The sequence below is a fragment of the Dipodomys merriami genome, unplaced genomic scaffold (genome assembly GCF_024711535.1).
Source record: "Dipodomys merriami isolate MVZ:Mamm:240054 unplaced genomic scaffold, mDipMer1.0.p SCAF_50, whole genome shotgun sequence".
In the NCBI taxonomy this organism is placed as follows: Eukaryota; Metazoa; Chordata; class Mammalia; order Rodentia; family Heteromyidae; genus Dipodomys; species Dipodomys merriami.
The window spans coordinates 6,274,900-6,294,473 of NW_027206069.1; the positions used below are offsets into that span (position 1 = coordinate 6,274,900).

Here is a 19,574-nt window from a genome sequence, read left to right on the forward strand (position 1 = left end):
TTCTTACTTTCTCAAGGCCTAAGACATTTGAGTCAAAAAATTTACCTAAGTTAGCACATAGTTGTTCTCTAAATGTTTTAAAAATGTTTATATTTCCTCCCTAGCTAGATTAGTTTTGATAAAAAAAAAACAGGATTCTGATTTTTTTTCCATAGCCAGATTATGTATCCAACATGAAATACCAAGTAGAATCCTAAGAGTTCTCCCTTGTGTAAAGGACATGAAGAGGCGTTTCACGAACATACATACACACACCAAAAAAAGCCAGGCCCCTTAGCTTAGGCTTTCTGTCTGTCAGTGGGTTACACTCAGAAGGCCTCCAGAGCAGTGATCTGCTGCTATAGGAAGAAGGCCATCCTAACAGAGCAGTGATCTGCTGCTATAGGAAGAAGGCCGAGATAGTATCTTACTCATCTATTTCCAACCACATTTGGTCCACACAGCCCAGGTAAAAGTCTATGGACAGGTGGATGCTCAATAAGTAACGCTGACTAAAGATAGGAAATGTCCAAAAAGAAATGGGAAAAAATCCCATGCAGTTTTTACCTTTTTCCATTTTTATCATGTAGACCAGATCCCCAATACTTAGGAACACCAAGGTACTTCAGTTTATGGGTGTGAATCCATTTCTGAACTGCAAGTTAAAATGGATACTTGATTTCAATTACTATATGTAAATGATCATTTCTAAATAAAACATTAAGAGCAGAATACAGTTATAAACATAAGACTTCACCTTTATTAACAAATAGAGTATGGTATAACATGAAGTATTTTATAAACAAAGCATTTTATTAATGCTTGTTACCCTGTCTTTAACACTCTTTAAAATAAAAAAAAAGATTGCAATAACTATTAGTATACATCTAGGATAATCCTACCAGAGAAGCAGAAAAGGTCAAATACTATGTACATACAACCATATAAGATGATGATAAGCAACCCCAAGATAGGGACACAGAGGTTTTACCTTTGTTGCTGTTGTTTTTAATGTATTTATAATGTACTATGTGATTTTCTGTTTCTTTTGTTTGGGGTCTCCCCAAGGTATAACCTCTGTTGTCACTGTATTTGATTCCAGTGTCCTGCATCTTGTATATACATTTCTCTAATTTGGGGAGGGGAAGGGAAATAACAAAATGTTGAAACAAGAACACAGACTGACCCACTGTAACAATGAGATGTACAAGACACTATGCTGAAAACAAACTTTAAAACTGGGGGGAGGGAGGTGGAAGGAAAGGAGGGACAGTAGGAAAAAACAAAGGAGGGGGTATCAATTCTCAATAGGAAATGTACTCATTACCTTACTCATGTAACTGTAACTCCTCTGTACAGTATCTTTACAATAAAAAATACATATAAAAATAAATAAAAAATAAAATATGCAAGCAGCATTTGTTGTTGTTTCTTATGTATGTGTGTGTGTGCACATGCACACCAGTGCTGGCACTTTGGGCTCATGTGCTGTTCCTTAGCTTTTTCATTCAAGGCTGGAGTTTTACCACTTCAGCCACAGCTCCACTAAGATTCGTGACTTTCCTACCTGCCTGGCTTCATACCAAGATCCTCAGGTCTCAGCCTCCCAAGTGGCTAGAATTACAAGGCATGAGCTATTAGCACCTGGTTCAAAAGCATTTTTTTAAGTTTTTATTTGGTTTTGTTTTGCCAGGCCTGGGGCTTGAACTCAGGGCCTGGGCACTGTCCCTGAGCTTCTTTTGCTCAAGACTAGCACCCAACTTAAGCCACAGCTACATCTCCAGCTTTTTCTGTTTATATGGTACTGAGGAAACGAACCCAGGACTTCATGTGTGCTAGGAAAGTACTCTACCACTACGCCACATTCCCAGACCTCAAATATTATTAAAAAAAAAAAAAAAAACAAACAAAAGCTGGGAATTGGTGGCTTACACCTGTAATCCTAGCTACTCAGGAGGCTGAGATCTCGAATTGCAGTTCAAAGCCAGCCCCACTGAGACTCTTATCTCCATTAGCCATTCAAAAACTGGAAGTGGGGTTGTTGTGACTGAAAGTATTAGAGTGCTAGCCTTGAGCAAAAGTGCTCACAGACAGGGCCCAGGCCCTTAGTTCAAGACACACACACACACACAGGGCCCAGGCCCTTAGTTCAATAGTTCAAGACACACACACACACACCCAACCAGGCCCTTAGTTCGAGACACACACACACACACACACACACACTCAAAAACTGGAAGTGGGGTTGTTGTGACTGAAAGTATTAGAGTGCTAGCCTTGAGCAAAAGTGCTCACAGACAGGGCCCAGGCCCTTAGTTCAAGACACACACACACACACAGGGCCCAGGCCCTTAGTTCAATAGTTCAAGACACACACACACACACCCAACCAGGCCCTTAGTTCAAGACACACACACAACACACACACACACACACACACACACACACACACACACACACACACACACACACACACACACACACACACACACACACACACACACACACACACACACACACACACACACACACACACAAACCAGGAACTCAGACCTATTAAGCCTAGCTACTCAGAAAGTTGAGATCAGAGGCTCAAAGTTAGAAGCCAGACAAATCAAATCTAAGAGAACTCTCTCCTCCGATTAATCACCAAAAAGCTGGAAATTGAACTGTGACTCACGTGGTAGAGTGCCAGCTACGAGGAAAAAAGCCAAGCAAGAGAGAATTTGAGGCTGGAGTTCAAGTCTCAGTACTGGCACAAGACAAAAAAAAAAAAAAAAGTAAAACCATACTACTAGGTACAGTAATTTTCTTTCTCTATGCAAATATTTATTTGCTTCCATAGGAAGACATTTTTACTCTACAAGTTGGGGATTTGCTCTATAATTTGTATATCTTTTCTTCAATCAGCATCAAAATGTAGGGAAGATGGAAGGAAGCTTTTCTCCCACTCTAACATAGGTCTGGAGTTCTTAAGAGGGAAAAGAAAGGAACTCAGTTGGAATCTAAAGAGGATGAGAGCAGCTATCAAACTCAAGGACTAAGGCTACTTTCAATACAGAACAATATTTTCTAAGTCATATGTCACTCTTTATATCAATATAAGTGAAATATAATTGAAAAAACTATTAAGACATCAAGATCACCTCACAGAAATGTCATTTAAACAAATTTAATTGTTTGGGAGTTTTTTGGTGCAAGAATGGGACTCAAATTCCATACCTGACACTTTTGCTCCTTGGCTAGTGCTCTACCAAGTGAACCATCCCTCCAATCCCAAATTTACATTTTTTTTTGGGGGGGGGGTCCGGTCGTGAGGCCTGAACTCTGGGCCTGGGCGCTGTCCCTCAGCTCTTCAGCTCAAGGCTAGCGCTCTACCACTTGAGCCACAGCGCCACTTCCGGATTTTTTCTTTTTGCTTATGTGGTGCTGAGGAATCGAATCCAGGGCCTCATGCATGCAGGGCAAGCATTCTACCACTGAGCCACCTTCCCAGCCCCCCAAATTTACATTTTTTTATAAGGGAAAAAAAATAACAAGGAGCCATAAGATGGAATGCTCTAGTCTTGGCCTATACAAGCAAAACAACATGAAAAACAGTGTTTTAAATGTGAACACATATATTATATTGCTTACTTTGCTCTGGTTTAGCAGCTCGCTGGTAAAACTTTAATTCAGTAAAAAGAGGTCCATTGTCACTGGGTTCCTTAAAATATAAGAGTGTGTTAGTACTAATGCTAGTTAAACTACTAAGTTATTTTCAGTGAAACTTCAAAACGCACTAATCAATTTTCCTTTCAAAAGATTGCAATTTGATAAATTTAAAACTATGCATTAAGTTCAACTCCTTAGAATTATTTCAGATATTCTCAGAATAGCCTCTAAGCCCTAAATTTCTCTCAAACTCCATTTTTATAAGTGATAAATTATACAACATCAAATATACAGCTCAGTCTTCACAGAAGTTTAAGAAAAGTGCTTGAACTAATTTTATCTTTATTAAGCTTTCCCTTAAGCAAAGACCAGCAACCATGTTAACTCTATCACCAAAGGGCTACAAGATATTGCCGAGATTTAATAAAATGCCAATACCCAACTTAACCAATTAATGGCAAAATCCTATTCCTTTGCTCTTTCTTGCTTACTGCTTGCTCTATCCGGTGTGCCAGGACTGGTAGAAACAGGCCTCATTCATTCTGATCTCCAGAGCAAGCCCTGTTCACTGAACTCACTCTTTTTTTTTTTTTCCTCACATGAATTCCCATGGTTTTCATGTACACGTGATAATTTGAAGTTAAAATAACTGTTTTCCACAAATTTTACTGAGCTACATTCCTTTCCCAGCTTGAGAACTATTAACAATTTAAAGTATCTGCAAAGAAACAAACATTTGTAAAAAGTTTCTGCCTATAAAGAATTTATCTCATTAAATAAAGAAGAGAAAGGTCTTTTAATTCTGTGGGTTTTTTAGTAAGCATATTTTGTATGGTTAATAAAGGTTTTTTTATGTTTGATATTGTTATTACCATCTTTATTAAAGGCAAAAAAAATTGAAATTAAGGATCTAAAAAATTTTTTGAAAACTTCAAATGAAGCAAACATTTTAAGCTAAGAATTGCTTTTCTTTTAGAAGGTATGAGAAGAAAATGATTCTGGACAGCAAACCTGTATAGTTGGTATTGAAATTTATTAGAGTATTAAAGGAACTGATAATTGAGGTTGATTGTCTTAACATGCACTCTTTGGGTACTAGATCCTTTGCAAATACTTAAAATATATTCACTTTCTTTTTTATTCAATCAGCTTAACTACTAATCAATTTTACTCCTGGAGATTTAGATAAAACCACACAGTTCTATTACCTCAGATTTATTGTAATTCAAAAATTATTTAAGTGATCGATTCGTGCTTACAGGTAGGCACTGCCAATTTTCAGTGAAGCAGCACCCAGTTATGGATGATGAGCCCTTCACAGCATGTTGGTCAACCTGTACACGCTTGTATCAGAACCTAAACATAAGCTTTTCTCCTGACAGCTACACGTGCAGCCTGGTTTTAGAACACCCCGTATTGTAAGATACCAGCCTTGGCATACACGGGCTCAGCAAGTCACTAACTCCTCAAAACAGAACCAAGCCACACACTCAAGTCTCCATATCCTGTGGTTTCTCCCTGTCAACAAGGGTAGCCAAAGACATCAGAGAATGTATAAAACAAACAAATGAACATGAATCACAGAATCAAGGCAAGGGAAATCAAAGAGAAGGAACTTTGGTTAATTTTTGGAATAGCTCGTTAATAAAACTAAGCCTGGAAAAGGGTTTTCATAAGACAACTCCTAGCTTATTACCATCAATATGAAATTTTGATTTATTCAGTTCCAAACTCTGTCATATCAACTTTAATTTTTAAGTTTCCTTCAAGCAATAATTTATTAACTTAAAATAATGAGAGTCAACCATACCCATTAGGCCATTATAATGAAAGCCTTACTACAATGAAGGCCTTTTGAGCTCATTTCATACTTTTACTAATCCAATAAGCTTCCATTATCAGAAAATAAAGGAGCTACTCCTTGGCACTGCACGCTAGCCAAAGCTAGCTATTTCTGTTGAAGAAAATACCTTAACTCATAACTAAAGTTTTATTAACATATTTCAAATCTAAAATACTTTGCCAGCTCTGTAATAGCCAAGATTTAGAAAAGAAATTGGGACTGACATTTTAACTAGAATATCACTAAACGTTTCCTTAAGACTTCTAAGTGTCAAAATGAAGATGACAACAGAAAAAAAATAAAATGTGATACATTTCAATGGCACCATCTAAAAGCAACTGGCTGCCATTTAAAAATGAAGATGTACAAAGTTTCTCCTTCCTACAAAAAAAATTACTATATCTGAATTGAAAATTCAGGTCACTTCTCATAACATCAGCAGGTAAAATTAAACATCAGTCAGCAAACTTCTTTGCCAGGAGCTTTAGAATACAATTTTCTACCAGTTGGCACTTAGTTTATACAAGCCAAAAATAACCCAACCTCCATCTCCAGGTCTGCTCCTGACATGACTACAAAGGGTGATTGCAGCTGGGGAATATAGGTATAGATATAGATATAGAAAGACAGAGACAGAGACAAGAAAGAGATAGAGACCAGAGGAGAGAGGCAGAGGCAAGAGAGACTCCACATGCATTATCTATTACCAATTTCCCGCTTAAAAATGAATAAATAATCACAGTATCTCCACTATCTAGAATCTAAGTACTGTGAACCAGGATGACCCAGCATCACAGCTCCACAGCTGCTTACATGAGCCAGGACTAAAGACCCAAAACGCAGACTATCACTGGGTATGGGGAGAATATTCATAGTAAGTGCCTAAACACCCATCTTGAGTATGTCTGTCTTAACTTCACGCCAAAGCCAAATAGAAGATTTTATGGGTTAACCATTTAGAGCTTTTCATACAACAGATATATCAGCAATAACCCAATTCTTTGACAAGTCTTCCATATGAAAATAAAAGCTCATACCAGAAGCAATCCCTAGGAAAAGGATCTCAGAACAAGAATTAAAAAGTGAATAGACATAACTCCATATAAAATACCTAAAGTGCCCTCAACACCAGTTTCTTCCATAGTTCTCAGCCTTGATGTACAAAGGAAATCACCTGGTGAATGTTACTAAAATACCAATAACTAGGTCCTACCCCTGAGGTTATGATTCTACAGCACAACTAGGATTGCAAATCACTGCTTCATATGCCAACAAGTCAGTTTCACATATATTTGAGGTTTTTAATCTAAAAACACATGCTCATTCTTGAAAAACTGTAAACATTCTGACATATTTTCTTCATATACAGGCATTTTATAAAAACAATCTTCATACCTTACACAGGGCTTTGGATCCCCGTGGGTAGGTACTACATGTTCTCTGACACTATGATCTTTGGGTACAAGGTGTAGCTCAACAGTAAAGCACTTGCTTAACAGACATGAGGCTCAAGGCTCATCCCCAGTACCACTAAAACAAGAAAACCAGAAGCATAACCTTCAATAGCCCTTAATGTTCAACAAACAGTTCTGATATTGGAAAGATGTGACACTTATTTTCCATGGTTGTAACTGATGATCCATTTAACTTTGCACATGATAAAGCTATCAGAAGGGAAAATGGGGTCTGTCCTAGGAATGAAAAGGGCATCAAGAAGATTAGAGTAAATGAACAGAAAGAGAAATAAAAGGTGGTGGAAATTATGGATGAAAAATACTTAAGAAACTAAATAGGCATTTAAGGACTATAAAAGGAAAACAAAGTTTAAAATAAGGTCATTACTAGATAATTTCACATCTAGTTGGAGATAAAAGATAAAACCTAGAGGCATGAGGCTATTAGATGGGATCTGTACTATTAGAGCTATTACAATAACTTTGCAAGGAACAAAGGGAAAGTCAATAATACTGCCTCAGTGTGTTATCCTTTATAAATTTTAGTATTTTAATTTGTTGTATACATCAGATGTGGAAATATTCTCTAAAATTCCATGCAAATGATACAATTTTATAGTAAGAACTTTAGTTCCTCTGCCTTAGCAGCAAGCTGAATAGTTCAAAGAAGGCTACTGCACAGTGAAAAGAAATCTAAAGCAATAGGACATCAAGGAAGGAGAATGGCAGGAGACACAGTCTGGACACTAAACTTGGATCACTATGTATTACCTTCTGAATACATATCGAAGGAGAAAAAAATAAGAAAGTACTATTTTCACAAATCAGACAACAGGTAGTTCAGAACCTGAAAAGCCCTGGCTTTTCTAGACGCTTAAAGAGTGAGAAGACACAGGGTACAAAGAAGACCAATCATCTACCAACATGACCCTGACACCAAAACCAAGCCACCAGCTTAAAAATTCTAAACATAGAAATACTAAGGGGGGAGGGGAGGGCTAAAGCCAACACTCCTTATGAATAAAACCAAGAAAATCCTTCACAAAATATTAGCAAAGCAATTTCAGTATTGGTTAAAAGCATATACAATTTGACTACGAGGTCTATGTATTAGAATTGCAAATTTGACTCAAGTATCAACTTAACTACCAAGTGACAGAATAAAAATAAAACCTTGGTCCAGCTCAAAAGATGAACTCAAAGTATTCAGAACACACAAAACTATAAGCTGGAGGAATATATTACCAACACATATCTGATAAAAGGACTTGTATTCAGAATAACTCTTAATTACACATTATAAAAAGCAACAATTCAGTTATTTTTAAAAAACTGTTTCAAAGAGATTGGGCAAAAGAGTAAAGAGGCAGGTGCCTCACAGATACAAATAAAGATGAATAGCCAGTTAGTACAATGAGGATGTACTCAAACTGGTCATCAAAAAAAAAATGCAGACTGGAACTATAATACCACAATGTTCTATGCCCATTGAAGTGCTAGAAAACAAAGAAACTAACCCAGAAAACAGAGGAGAAAACAGACAATGACAACTTCCATTATTCTTGGGGACATGAAAAATGGACTGCTTTGGAAATCTTTCCAGTACTTTCTATAAGTTTAATTCATTTTTTGCCACTAAACCAACAATTCAAACTCCCAGATAAGTTATTTAAAATTTAAAAAAAAAAACAAAACAGCTGTAACCATTCCTCTATAAGCGTTTTTGTAGGTACACCTACAAAAACGCTTATAGAGGAATGGTTACAGCTGGGCTCCAGTGGCTCACACCTGTCATCCTAGCTACTCAGGAGGCTGAGATCTGAGGATCGAGGTTCAAGGCCAGCTCAGGCAGGAAAATCTGTGATTCTTATCTCCAATTAACCACCAGAAAACTGGAAGTGGTGCTGTGGCTCAAGTGGCAGAGAGCTTGCCTTGAGCTGAAGAGTTCAAAGGCCCAGAGGTCAAGGCCCACAACTGACAAAAAAAAAAAAAAATGTTTATAGAAGTTGTATTTGTAATAGCCCGAATGGAAAACAGAAGTTCTACTGCAAAGGACACAAAAAAATCTTTTTGGGTGATGGAAATGTTCTGTGTCTTAGTGAGGGTTAAACAGTTACATGCATGTGTCAGAAGTCTTCAAACTGTTTTTATGTATGTCCATGTAAAAAATATGCCTCTTAGCAAAAAAAGAAAGATTATAAAAAGCTTAAAAAAATAAATCACTAAAACAATTCTACATCAAGAAAGCTAGTGTGTAGGGGTCAAGCATACTTGCGTTTGAAAAGAGCCCACAACATAACAATGAGATAATTCTTGAGTTTTGTCAACTGTGAGGATAAAAGAGGAACAGGACTTAATTTGTTAATTTCCCCAAGTAAGACATTTGGCTCGTTCTTCTAATTTTTTATAGAAAAATAAAAAACAAACATGTTCTTTACACGTATCCAAGAACTAAGATCAAAGATCAAATGGTAGTAAGCAAAAAAATAGATAATGGATGAAAAAGTTAATCAAGATGTCCACTAACTAGTAGATCTATAAACGGGCCTGGCTATTGAAAGTGCATTCATGACAGATAGGGTGCTACTAATCTTTACTCATCATGAGCTAATTTCAACTTGAATATAGTAAATTCAACAATCACAACTAACTAATTAAATGACAAATAAGCAATTAAATATACTAAAGGAAAAAACTGGGAATAAACAGAAAATTGACCAACAGAAAGTCTAGAAGCAAATGCAAAACAAACTACACCAAATTAGCATAGTACTGAGGGATAATACAATACTTCATCTCACCTACTGCACAGCTGGAAGAACAGATCAGTTGGTGTCTTATTCCACATCTACATCCTGGACACTTTTTTTTTTAAAACTCAGGATCTCATGCTTATTCAGCATGCTCGCTCAGTGGTACTCTACCACTCCAGCCTAGCTTTTTGCTAGATAATTTGGAGATCGTCTTGTTTGTGGACTTTTCTTCCCTGAGTGGCTTGATCCTCCCTCCCTACCACCAGAGTAGCTAAGATAACAGGCAGGAACCACAACTGCTCAGTTCCTCTACACTCCACTGACTTTGCCCCAAACCTTAATGCCACTCCAAGGCAAAAGAACACAGGGACTTTTTGAGCTTTTTTATTTAGTTACCTAAAACTAAATAAAAGCTACTTTTATGTCTCATTAACCATTTATGAAACATTATTAAAAAATAATACCTTATGGCTTAATTAAGTCTAGTTACCAAAGGATGATTTACAAAATAAATACTATATAAACTTTTGTTAAAAAAAAAAAGACAAAGTAAGCTGAAATATTGTCTTACCACTTTTACAACACAGGGTGCATCGCTGCCAACTGATTTTGAAGAATTTGCATCAGCTGTTTAAAGAAGAAAAGTACATAACATCAGAATAACATTATTATGAATATTGTATGCATATTTACCTGTATGTCTGTAATACCTTTATAAATTCCAGTTCCCAAATACATTTCAGAATATTGTTACAGTGTATTTCATCAATTTTCATTCTTTTCTCGTGGTTTAATACTGAAGATGGAAGCCATCTTGTGTTTTGTTTTTTCCCATTAGTTCATCAGTGATAAACAGAAAGCCCCAAGTTGAACAAGTTAAATGTTTCTTTAACCCAAAAGTACTCATGGGCCTTGATATGTAGATAGATAGATAGATTAGATAGATAGATAGAGAGAGAGAGAGAGAGAGAGAGAGAGAGAGAGATACATATAGTGAATGATAAACAGATATAGATAGATACATATGGTGAATCCAAAAAAATGATGACTAATATCATTTCTTAAATTTTGAAAACTATACAATCTAAAAAGGAACATCTAGAGCCAAAGTTCTCAAAAAATACCATTGTAGGAGAAAATTCATCAATACTTCAGATTGCATTTCAGGCAGACTAGACCACAGGTTTTGAGGTAGGGGCAGGTTAGAAATGCCTTCAGTCAGGAGGCCAAAGGCGCTGGAAGAGAAAAGGTGAGATGAGAAGTGGCAGCGAGCAGATCAGAAAAGCAGCAAAGAAGAGACATGAGGGGCTCACCAGGTGACACATACTATGATTCTGGCTGGTTCTATAAAGGAGATGAGAAGCCACCAGAAGGTTTTGAGAAGGGGAAGGGCCAAAACAAAACCTTTCAGAAGACTTCCTAAGGATAATGGCATAGAGGGGCAAGAGCAGAGCAGGCAGGTAAATATTACACCAGGTAAGCAAAGGTGCTTAGCCAAGCCAACCTGGAAGCAGACAAGAAGTGCTAGTCAGATGATGGGAAGTGGCGCTGTGGCTCAAGTGGTAGAGTGCTCGTCTTAAGCTGAAGAGTTCAGGAACAGTGCCTAGGCCCAGAGCTCAAGTGCCACAGACAACAACAACAACAAAAAAAAAGATTATGAATCAGTCAGACCCTCAAAGAACAGACGACAGAATTTTTTGATGGAGTCAACAGAGTGAGAATTTCGCCTTGATGAGGTATGGATGGCTCCTATGCAACTAGAAAGAGGAAGCTGCTACTGACAGGAGAACTGTATGTGGATCCAGTTTGAGAGTATCTGAAGTTTGAAATGCATATGATGATGACACAAGGAAGCTCAGTGAACGCTGATAACAATCAGAGAGTGAGGGAGGAAGGGGAAAGAGGAATGTGTGTATATGTGTATATGTGTACATGTATGTATACACACATTTACATGTATGTGAAAATAACCATATATACAGAGAGAGAGAGAGAGAGAGACAGAGAGAGAGAGAGAGAGAAAGTTGTCTACACAGAAAGCTATTTACTGGACTAGAGGCATAGTTCAAGTGGTAGAGCACTTGCTTAAGGAGTTCCTGAGTTCAATACCCGGTACAGCAACAAAGGAGAAGAAAGAAAAGTAGGAAGGAAACGAGGGGGGAGGGAGGGAAGGAAGCTATTTTTGAGAGCTGGAAATATAACTCAGCAGTTGGGAGTGCATACTTTTCACATGCGAGATATTGGTTCAATCCCCGAAACTGCCAAAAAATAAAATCTAAAAAGCTTACATATTTAAAGCCTCGAGAGTGAGAGAGATCCTTGGAGAATAAAGGCAGACAAAGAAAAGAAGAAGCCCCAAAGCACTCTCCCACAGAAGCAGAAGGGCAGCAATGGACACCAAGATAAGATATTGCCTACCAATCAGCTGGGAAGCACCAGAGTCTGGGAGGGCTGCAGTTAAAGTACTTCAGACTAAAGAAGAAAGGTCTCCCATAAAAATGGCTAATTTGGGAAACAGAGAAACAGTCTCAAGGAACATCACTTAAGTTACTGAATTAGTAATAAAGCAGTTGAGTTTTTTTAACAAAATATTAAATTGAAGATAGCATTCCAGTAATACTGCATGTTCAAATGAGAACAGGAGGAGGGAAAGGAAGCTTAATAATTCATTCAAACAGTATTTACTGCAAAATATGCTAGCCACAAAGAAAACAAGAAGAGTTGTCCCATTGTCAAAAAACACATTTAATATAGAATTAAGAAAAGTAATTTCAGTGCAGTATGAAAAGTATCAGAGAAAGTAAACATGAAGGGAATATAGTATCTGCCCTAAACTTGGTTTGGGGAAAGGAAAAAAGTGTGTGTGTTGGGGATGGGGGGGCAGGAGAAAGCTGGGAACTCACCTTGAGCTGAAGAGCTCAGGGACAGTGCCCAGGACCAGAGCTCAAGCACATGACCAACCAAAAAAAAAAAAGAGGATACTTTTTAGACGTAACAGTATGTTTACTAGGTGCATTATGGTAACAGGGTCACAGATGTTTACTTATGCCTAAAGTCACTGAACTATAGAGAGTGATCTATATGGAAATTATATCTCAAGTAGAACAATAGCGTTTTCAAGACATAAAAATAACATAAAATGTCTTAATTATGTTGCATACATTGTTTAAACAAAGGATATCATTGAGGTTTTTTTTATTACTGTGCCCATTACTTGAGGACAAGAAATTTATTAGTTTTTAACTTTATTTCTCCCAAGCTGAAAAAGTGAATCATATTGTACAAATACATTAAATCCTGAAAACAGAAAACAGCAGGGCCAGCTGCTGGTGATTCACACCTATAATCCTAACTACTCAGGAGGCTGAGAGCTGAGGATAGCAGTTCATAGCCTGCCCAGGCAGTCAAGTCCCTAAGACTCTTATTTCCAATTAACCACCAGAAAACCAGAAGTAGAGCTGTGGCTCCAAGTAGTAAGAGTTCTAGTGTTGAGCAAAAGAGCTCAGAGACAGCACCCAGGCCATGAGTTCAAGCCCCACAACCAACCAACAACAAAAACGTAGGGATAAAAGACTCCATAGTCTATAAACTCTAATAAGTTCAAAGAATGATTTTTGTTTATGTTAGATTATGAATAATATTATTTCTGATGCTAAGCTTTAATTCTTTTAACAATAGCAAAGAAGGTCACATTCATAAAAATATTCAAGTTCATTTTGAAGTGATAAGAAAGAGAAAATTGGGTCATTAAGAAAGCAGGGCCCTGCATTCAAAGGAACGTTACTCTAAAAGGTATTTGTGCTTGGAAGCAGCCGAGCTCAATTTTCTTTGGGAAATATAGGCAGTGAAGTTTGCAATAATAACTATTTTTAAGAACTGTAATAATTTAGAGGCATAACTCAAATAGTATAGCCCAACCTAGCAAGCATGAGGCCCTGAGGTCAAACCCTAGTGCCATCAAAAAAATAAAAAAGGAACAGCAGCCTATACACAGATCAAGGCAAGGGGACAGCATAATGGCTGCAAAAAAGAAAACTGAACTTACATATGAAAAGTTGTATACATGATTCTTAATTGACTTTTGAGGAACTGAGGAACCACTGAATGGGTAAATAGGATGGTCTCATTAGCATGCTAGATCACTTAGGCCCACACGATGACCAGGGAGATCCAAAGGGCAGAAACTGGCAAAGAAGATTGACTGATACAATGCAAGTCCAGACAAGACATCGTAAGACTACCCTGACCCAGGTTAGTGGTAGGAGAGAAATGGATGGATTTGAGACATCAGTGAAAGCAATAGGACTACATAAGGTGCTGGGACCATTAAAGAATTTTCAGAAACAATTTCCTAATTTCTAGCTTAACAAGTATCACTCACATAGATAATCTTCTAATCATGAAAGGATCACAAAATGAAAAAGAAAATGCCTAAAGACATCCAAAAAGAGATCTGCTGGAAGCCCTGGACAAGGATGGAAGAGATCAAGTCTTCATTGCAGACAAAAGATAATGGAAGTCAACAATACAAAGAGTGACAGAAAGCTGTGAAAATCAGTGAGATCACTAAGAAAGAATACCAGGAAGAAAAAGCAGGCCAAGGAAGGAAAGTTGAAGAATACAGAGGTAACCTACAAAGAAGACTAAATGCAGCAGAGAAGAAAAGCATGGGGGAGGAATGGTTAACCATGGAAGGTAAGATAATGGGAGCAATTTTCTATGAGAAAGAAAGATACTGAGTATCAAATGCTCGACAATAAATAAAGTCAAAGTAAAATTTTAGCTCGCTAACAGAAGTTGCTGGTGATTTTGAAAATGGCCATTTGAATACCTGTGGACAGAGAGATAAAGTGTGGGCAGCAAGACCTAAGCAAATCTCTTCTTCTCTGGACTAAACAATCCAAGTTTACAGAAGAATTTGCAAAGTTGTTAATGAACAACTGTCAAACCATAGGATACTAAAAACACTATCAGCCGACACTTCTTAGTAAAAACCACTATCAGATGACACTTCTTAGTAAAAAAATTCAAAACACCACACTTACATGGTAAGTTCCTGTTTGAGGAAGGCTACAAAAGCAAATTAAGTTGTGTTACTTAGATACAAGTGCCCACTAATATGTCACAAATTCAAACATTCCACAATAGAGGCAACAATCAAAAATACACACATCTAGTACAGCTACTACTCTTTGACAATTTGAGGATTTTCCCCTGGAGTGACAGCCTAGCTCATTGGTTTGGCTCCAAACCACAGAGAGAATCAACAGCTAGTTTCCACAAAGGCAAGTGACAAAAACATATAAGCAAAGCCCTGTGTTTTAAGCTATTCTTCATGAAGACAAGCCCAAGGAGAGCAGCAGACCAATTGTACCTCACAGATGATGAGGTACATGAGAACCCTTGAGGAAAAGCAGCTGCTTTTTCAGCTAATGGTTCTCAAACCTGAACGTGTACCAGGCTCACCTGAAGGGCTTTGTCAATCACACTGGTGGGCCTCTTCCTAAGGCATCCATTTGTTTTGATCATTCAGTACTAGAGTTTGAACTCAGGGCTTTGTGTTTGCTAGGCAGGCACACTCTACCACTTCAGCCATGCTTCCAACCCTTTTTCTCTGGTTACTTTTTAGATAGGGTCTCATTCTGTGCCAGGACTCACCGGGACAAGATCCTATTCATGTTTCCCACCAAAGCTGGCATGACAGGTATGTGCCATCACACCTAGCCTTTTCTGTTGCGATGAGAACCTCCTGAACTTCTTGCCTCTGCTGTCATGGAACCTCAATCCTCCCGATCACAACCTCTTATATAGCCAGAAGAGCAGGTGAGTGCCACTGGTAAGTTTTGGAAGTCCAGGTTTGCGATGGGGTCCAGGAATGTGCGGGTCTAACAAACTGCCAGGTAGCACTAATCTATACTACAGTCTTAGTATTCTGAGTTAAGATTACTCCCTGAACAAAAAAAGTTCCACTCAGAGCTAAAAATAAAATGCTATATAAACTTCCATGAGAGAAATTGAACAGTTTACTAATTAAATTGAGATGAGAAGTGGAATAAGAACAGAAACTAGAAAAGTTAGAAGGAAAGTAAATGCCAATTGCACTGCATCCTCACTGACTCTCTTAGAGAAGCAGGAGCTGATTCTCTGGGAGAAGCAGGCAGCTTTAAGAAGCAATCAGGCAAAGTACTTTTAAAATCAACAATTTAGTTAGCTTTCTGATTTCATGGCTCTACACGGGTCTCCAAAAATTTCGAGGTAAGTATGCTAATGAATGGTGCATTTGGCTGGCCTAGAATGCAGTTTCTAGGCCATTCTCCTAAATCCAGTATAGAAAAAGGAAATCTACATCTATAGAAAATCTATTAAAGTAGTCAAAAACAGTCAAAGTGTATTCTAATTGGGTGGAAGTAGAGAAGAAAAGATGTGTGCATCTTCTACTGCATCTCAAAAGACATTAAGCTTATAAATACATTAAAAATCTATAGTTGTAGTACTCAGCAGTGACAATATTACATGTAATTCAATCTCTATTATAATTAAATGAACACTTCTCTACTCCTCTATGTCAGATGAATTTTTGTGCAATCATATACATTAGGTGACTATAGGTCATGAGAAACAAAACAGCTAACAAAGGAGGAATCATTCTTGCTAAGAAAGCATGAAAGCCAGGATGGGAAGGTGGCTCAGTGGTAGAGCACTTGCCTTGCATGCTTGAGGCCCTGGGTTTGATTCCTCAGCACCACATAAGCAATAAGAAAAAAGCCAGAAGTGGTGCTGTGGCTCAAGTGGTAGAGCACTAGCCTTGAGCTGAAGAGCTGAGGGACAGCGCCCAGGCCCAGAGTTCAGGCCCCATGACGGGACCCAAAAAAAAAAAAAAAAGAAAGCATGAAAGCCTTTGGAGTGATAATGATAATGACAGAAGCAGTCAGGAACTCACCAAGATATATACAGCCAAAGCCGCCTTGGCCAACCGGCAGTCCCAGTTTCCACTCCTTTTTTGACATGTCCGTCACTATCTCCCCAGCTGCAAACTGTTCTGCAAGGCGTCTCTTCGCAGGGCCCTGTCTTCCAGCCTGAGCTGCTTTTGCACGAGGCATTTTCACTATGATACAAAACAAAGCAATACTCGAAGTTATCATCCCGTAAGTCTTCCAACCGATTTCCTTAAGTAAAACTAATGTGTGTGTTCAAATTCCTACTTATCCCAAAACTTACATGAAGGGTACTAGCCAATTCTGATTTATAATGGCTCAAGTATTATTTGATTATCTCTTGGTTTTGCAAAAGTAAGACAATCTCGGCAATTGCTTTCCAGATATTATTTAGTTTTAAGTTCCAGTGGCATATCATCTATGGCTGAGGGCTATTAAAAAAAAAAAATTGTGTGAGGTCAGGAGCAAAGTGTGTGCATGAGATCACACTCCTCAGTGCTGCAGTGAGGCCCTCACCAAGCTCAGCCCTCTAATGCTCAGTACACGGTACAAAGCCTGCAGACACACTCACAGAGGAATGCAGGAGAGGGCAGGGCATTAAGGGCAGGAGAGCAGCACCCTGTCAGCCTCAGGACTGTGTGAAGATTGCATTACCATCCACACATGCATGGACATTACCTTCCAGGAATGATGAGGAGAACCTGTGACTGTTCAGATCCACAGAAAAGGCAGAGCTGGTGACATTCCTAATGAGTATTCCTATGCTCATTTCCCACTATCAATTCAACAAGAGATGCAAGAGATGCATCTCAACCCACTTTCTTACAAGCTTAAGTATACCATAACATTCTGGAAAAGCAATGCTTACTGGGGGCAAAAAAAAAAAAAGCCTGGACCGGAATCAAAAAACATATCCCAAATACGTTACTGGTTCGCTGGGAAATCCTGTTCAAGTTACTTCAAGTCACTTCTAAGCTTCAAGTACCCTCAGGTCAACTCACTCTACTCTGCAAAGGAGTAGCGTGAGTACACACATGCATGTGTTGTGTGACTTTAAACACGGGTCAAAACCTGTGAGGGATAGCACCCAAAGTGAGGATCCTAAGGACAACACAAATGGAAGTGAATCTGTGAGTTAACCTCCAGATTTTGGAACACAACACAAAACCAAATGAAGAGCGAGTAACAGCCAATGATATGAAGTCAACCTGAACAATGCCATCTAAAAATAAGCCTACATACTGGGTAACAGTTGCGTATGAATCACAGGAACTGAAAGTAACCACAGCCTTATCCCACAAACTATCAGATGATTATTATGGGGGGAAGGGGGAGGGAAGTACCCTCAGAAAAACATTTCCTCTGAAAAGTTAAGTTGTATATATTTAAAAATAAGGCAAAACTTCACATATAAAGATAAAAAAGAATCAGAATTTATAAAAACTCATAAATTAAGTGATAGAAAATAACCAAAAACAACAAAAAGGATTTAGATTGTGGCTTAGTGGCAAGAGCACATGTTCATTTAGCGTGCTATACTTAATGCCTGGGTTGGAGCGAGCCCCAGTACAAATCAATAAATAAGAAGTGATATGCACAAAAACTTTTAAATGAAAAGTCATTGCAAATAAAAAAAGAAGCCAGGTGTGGTGGTACAAGTCTGTAATCCCAGCCTAGAGTCTACAGCAGGATAATCATGAACTCCTGGCTGCCATGGGCTACCAGAGCAAGACCATCTCTCAAAATCCCAGCTACACAGAGGCAAAGACTGGGAAAAATCTAAGTTTGATGCCAGCCTTAGCAAAAAAAAAAAAAAAAAAAAAGTTAGCAAGACCCTATATCTCAACAAAGCTGAGCTTGAATGTTTGCACACTTGGAGACATAGCTAATCAGGACCTCAATTTGGAGCCCTTCAGAGACAAAAACAAGAGACACTATCTGAAAAATTAAAGCAAGAAAAGGGCTGGGGACATGGCTCAAGTAGTAAAGCATCTGCCTGGAAAGCCCAAGGACCTGTGTTCAAACCCAACCACCACCAAAATAAAAAGGAGGGAGTCAAAAAGATAACCATATTCCAAAAGCAAACAAAGAATAAGAAAAGGCAATCTCCATATAACAAAACTCAAGTTATGTATTGTGGACGTAGAAAGAGTAAGACCCTACTAGAGAACAAGCAGGGATACTAAGGAGGCATCAGTGCCCCTGCAAAGTAAACACACACACTTGCTTGTAGACCTGAGACTGGAAAAGAGTTAGAAAGGAGAGTATTCATAAAGCCCTTGTTCTGGCAATATGAACACAGAACAACTATAAAAAATGGGAGAACTGGGCGCCGGTGGCTCACACCTGTAATCCTAGCTACTCAGGAGGCTGAGATCTGAGGACCGAGGTTCAAAGCCAGCCCGGGCAGGAAAGTCCGTGAAACTCTTATCTCCAATAAACCACCAGAAAACCAGAAGTGGCGCTGTGGCTCAAGTGGTAGAGCACTAGCCTTGAGCTGAAGAGCTGAGAGACAGCGCTCAGGCACAGAGTTCAAGCCCCATGACCAACAAAAAAAAAACAAAAAACTGGGAGAACATCTGTCCCAAAAGCAACTTCCAGGACTCAGACTGTGGTGGTACATGCTGTGTTAACTTGGGTACTATGTGCATAAATATGGAATAATGCAAATAATGGCAATAATGCAAGTCATGATCTTTAGTTAGCCAAAATCAAACGAGGCCCTAAAACACTTAGTGGGAAATTCTAGAAATAAATCGTAAGTTTAAAACTGAAAGCCTCTGTGTACAACATGATGAAATCTTGAGTTGTTTCACTCAGCCCCATCCTAGACAAGATTCATCCCTTTGCCCAGTACATACATGCTATATAAGCTACCCACCCACTGGTGACAGCAGCCATCTTGGCTACCAGACTGAATGTCAAATCACAATGCTTGTGTTCCAGGAAGAAATTC

At 38.4% G+C, this 19,574-nt stretch overlaps 1 protein-coding gene across 9 annotated transcripts in view; it reads right to left on the reverse strand.

Annotated features, from left to right (window-relative positions):
- Positions 1-19,574, reverse strand: part of Vrk1 (VRK serine/threonine kinase 1) — a 78,010-nt gene that overhangs the window by 33,159 nt on the left and 25,277 nt on the right. For 6 of the 9 annotated variants that reach the window (XM_069997614.1, XM_069997619.1, XM_069997620.1 and 3 more), the window contains 5 exons: positions 16,624-16,788; positions 10,255-10,310; positions 3,616-3,685; positions 2,660-2,731; positions 547-634 (listed from right to left, as the gene is read on the reverse strand). In XM_069997614.1, the coding sequence (XP_069853715.1) occupies positions 547-634; positions 2,660-2,731; positions 3,616-3,685; positions 10,255-10,310; positions 16,624-16,783 (446 nt within the window). In that variant the 5' untranslated portion in view covers positions 16,784-16,788. Of the gene's footprint in view, positions 1-546; positions 635-2,659; positions 2,732-3,615; positions 3,686-10,254; positions 10,311-16,623; positions 16,789-17,296; positions 17,321-19,574 lie in introns of those variants that run through there. The other 3 variants (XM_069997621.1, XM_069997616.1, XM_069997613.1) reach the window with 2 other exon arrangements.